Source organism: Frankliniella occidentalis, unplaced genomic scaffold (genome assembly GCF_000697945.3).
Source record: "Frankliniella occidentalis isolate FOCC.00 unplaced genomic scaffold, Focc_3.1 Scaffold16, whole genome shotgun sequence".
NCBI classification, from domain to species: domain Eukaryota; kingdom Metazoa; phylum Arthropoda; class Insecta; order Thysanoptera; family Thripidae; genus Frankliniella; species Frankliniella occidentalis.
In genome coordinates, this window is record NW_026267146.1 from 1,943,831 (window position 1) to 1,947,433 (window position 3,603).

Sequence of the window (3,603 nt, forward strand, 5' to 3'; positions counted from 1 at the left end):
GCCCAGTCGTCCACCCCTCGCCATGAATACTGTTCAAAACGTTTCAGATTTCATAATACAAGAAAATATACAAAATGAATACAAGAAATTACTCCAGAATACATAAAAATACACAAATACATATGAATGCACATAAAAAAAAAAATACACGTTAAACGTGGACAGAAACACACGGACTTGGCCCCTCTTGGGGATTCGCCGTTTGGCGGGGGTAAACTCGCACTCTGAGCCCGTTACTGACATCTTGCAAATACACAATGAACTCGCTTATACAGCAGTAATACTCACAAAATTGAGAGTAATACTCACAAATTTAGTAAGTAATACTTATTATTTTGTTAGGAACTACTGAGGATGCTCTTTCTAAGTAGTTCCTAACAAAATAATTAGTATTACTTACTAAATTTGTGAGTATTACTCGCAATTTTGTGAGTATTACTGCTGTATAAGCGAGTTCATTCTGTACTTGCAAAATCTCAGTAACGGGTGCGCGGTCCTCAGGAGGAACCAAAACAAAGCAATAATCTCTTTTTTTCTGGAGTTTCGCTTTCGACCGCTTTTTGCTTTGTTTTAGTTCTCCCCACCACTGCGCCCCACTACTCTCCGCCACGCAAGGCCTTCATTGCGAGCTGGCTGCTGATTGATTTTGGGGTTTGCAGGCATGCACTTTTAGGCTGCTTTTGTGTCTGAAGCGTCTATTGCACACGGCACACTGTATTGGTTTCTCCCCGGTGTGGATGAGAGTATGTCTCTGCAGTTGCGCTTCCAGCAAAAACTTGTCTTTGCAATATGTGCATTGAAATGGTTTCTCCCCTGTGTGAATGCGCACGTGGGTCTTCAAGCCTTTGGTCGTCCTAAAGCTTTTCTCACAGACTGTGCATTGATGAGGTCTTTCCTTTGTATGGATTAACATGTGTGATTGGAGCGCTTCCTTTGAGCTTAACGTTTTTCCACAAACAGTACACTGAAACGGATTGAATCCAGTGTGGATGCTTAGATGGGACTGAAGTCTATTGCCATCGGGAAATGAGCTTCCGCAAATAGTGCATTGAAATAATGTCTCCTCTCCGGTGTGACGACGAAAGTGCCTTTTAAGGTGACACGAGCGTCGAAATCTCTTTTCACAAACTGTACACTGAAAAGGCTTTACGTCTGTATGTACACGTGAGTGTCTAGTTAAACCCGAGACAACTTTAAATTCTTGTGCGCATTGACTACACTTAAATGGCCTCTCATTTGAATGGCAGTAAACTACATGTGCCTGTAGTACGCTTCGCGATGTGAAACTCTTATCACATTCAGAACATTTGAACGGTCTCTCACCTGTGTGTGTTAAGAGATGGTTCTTAAGTTTTGGTATGTTTTTGAATGTTTTCATGCAAACTGCACATGTTAAATCGTTTTGAGTGTGAGAGTTTATATGAGTAAGTAGTTGAGGATTACTGTCAAAGCACTCGCCACAAAACGAACATTTAAAAAGTTTTAAATGTTCTTTTGATAAGTGGGACTTGAGTGCTTTACTCGTTGTGAAGACTTTCTCGCAAATTGTACATTCAAAGATTCTCTCAATTGTTTGATGAATAACGCTGTGTGCCTTTAAGGCACTACTCGTTCTGCAGACTTTCTCGCAAATTGTACATTCAAAGAATCTCTCAATTGTTTGATGAGTAACGTTGTGTGCCTTTAAGGCACTACCCGATTTAAACATTTTCTCACAGTCAGTGCATTTAAATAGTCTCTCCTTTGAGTGCCTATTCAAATGCCTTTTTAGGTACCGTTTGGTACCGAAAAACTTTTCACAAATATCGCACTGAAATGTCTTTTCTTTTACACAGGTCTGTAGGGAATGGTCTCGTGGGCTGTCATTCCTCTTGTAGCCTTCATAACAATCAGTACTCTTATATTCCTCCATACTCTGACTAGTGTGTGCTTTTAAGGCAGTTTTCGATTGGAACCAGTTTTCAGAAACCGCACATTTAAACGTTGGTTCTTGTGGCAAGGGATCTCGTATGATTCGACTTGATTGGTGGGTCTCTCCACAAACTATACTTTTTACATCATTTTCTGTTGTGTAAGAGACAAATGGTTTCTTGAACTCATCACTTTCGTTTGACTCCACAGCCCGTCCCTCCTCTCTCACCATTGCGTTGACGTTATCTTTTGAGCACTCGCTGAATTTCACCTGAAAGAAAAGTAAACAGATAAGTGCATGACCAAGCCGGAAATATACGCAAAAGATTGGCGATAAAATGGCAGCCGGACGAGACTTGGTGGAACTTGTAGATCTCCCCGAGCAGAACAAGCTACCTAAAACTTGAAGTTTTTCATCGAGCCTTTTTTGAACAAATTCGGTTCAAAGTTCGAAATTTTGAACAACAGTTACTTTAGAACACGCAAAATAAAAAGGGTGTGATTTGGGTGGTACTTCACTGTAAAAAAATTACCGTAGGCAGTCACGGTTTGCCTACGGTCCGTACCGTATTATCAGCGTTCGGTCAGGCCGGAACAAGTATGAACTTTACTTTCTTGTTTGGGCTAAGAGCTGTATTTGACTTCCCCAACATTTTTTCAAGTTACAGTCTGTTCAGTATGACACGGACCGTAACCAAAAACTACGGTGCCGGACCAGGCAATCAATTCACAACGCAGACCGGCGCAGACCGTGGCCAATACCGTGTGTTTTTCTAACAGTGTTGCCGCAGTACACACTTTCCTGTGTGTATGTGACATCAGTACTCGAGGGGTCAACAACTGATGTGCTCTTACACTCCACGTACTCCGAGTTTACTTCACGAACCCCGAGTGTACTCCAGGTGAAATCCGGATGTATTTCACATACTCCGAGTGTATTCCACGTACCCTGAGTGAACTCCGAGTGTGCCTCCGGTGTTATCAGTGTGCACTGAGATGTGTCCGAATTCTTGAACATTTCGCCCCAGACGGAACAGACGGATTGCTCTATGCGACCGTTGTGAACCGCGCCAGTCACTCTTGCCTGCTACCAACACTCGCGACGCCACGAGGGCCGCGACCGCAAGTGCCCCGCGAGATGACAGGACAGGCCGCGAGTCGCGAGAATATCCCCTCAACGGGGGTGATCTGCGAAGGTGACTCGCCAGCTACCCCGCAGCGGGCGAAACTCGCGAGGACATCGCGAGAAGGACAGCTCAGGTCAGGTCCCGGCGGGGTTAGCGGGCACGGCTCGCGACGGCCGCAGAGCAATCCATCTGTTCCGTCTGGGGCGAAATGTTCGAGAATTCGGACACAACCCTGTATTCCCGATGTACTCCGGATGTATTTCGGATGGTACTCCTATGTTCCTCAAAAATTTGAATCGTCGACCCCGTCTGTGCCAAGGCAAATATATGACACTTTCGAATTTTTCCTTCGAGCAGTTTTTTACCAATTCAGTTTGAATTTCAAAATTTTGAAAATAACTCAAATGTCGATTTTTTTAGGAAATAAATTAACGGACGAATTCGGGACTTAAAGAGGCAGACCTGTGAAATGTAAGGGTTTGCAAGAATCGTATCATTGCATAAAAACTACAAACACCATCGATTTAGGATTGCAAGGTGGATTATGAGCAGGGGCGTAGGAACG

At 43.6% G+C, this 3,603-nt stretch overlaps 1 protein-coding gene across 1 annotated transcript in view; it reads right to left on the reverse strand.

The window, feature by feature from the left end:
* Nucleotides 1-447: 447 nt before the first annotated feature.
* The window catches only part of LOC113208778 (gastrula zinc finger protein XlCGF26.1-like), a 15,501-nt gene continuing 12,345 nt past the window's right edge, over nt 448-3,603 (reverse strand). Inside the window, exon 2 of the mRNA XM_026425948.2 lies at nt 448-2,182. Coding sequence (XP_026281733.1) covers nt 620-2,182 — 1,563 coding nt within the window. The 3' untranslated portion in view covers nt 448-619. The remainder of the gene's footprint in view (nt 2,183-3,603) is intronic.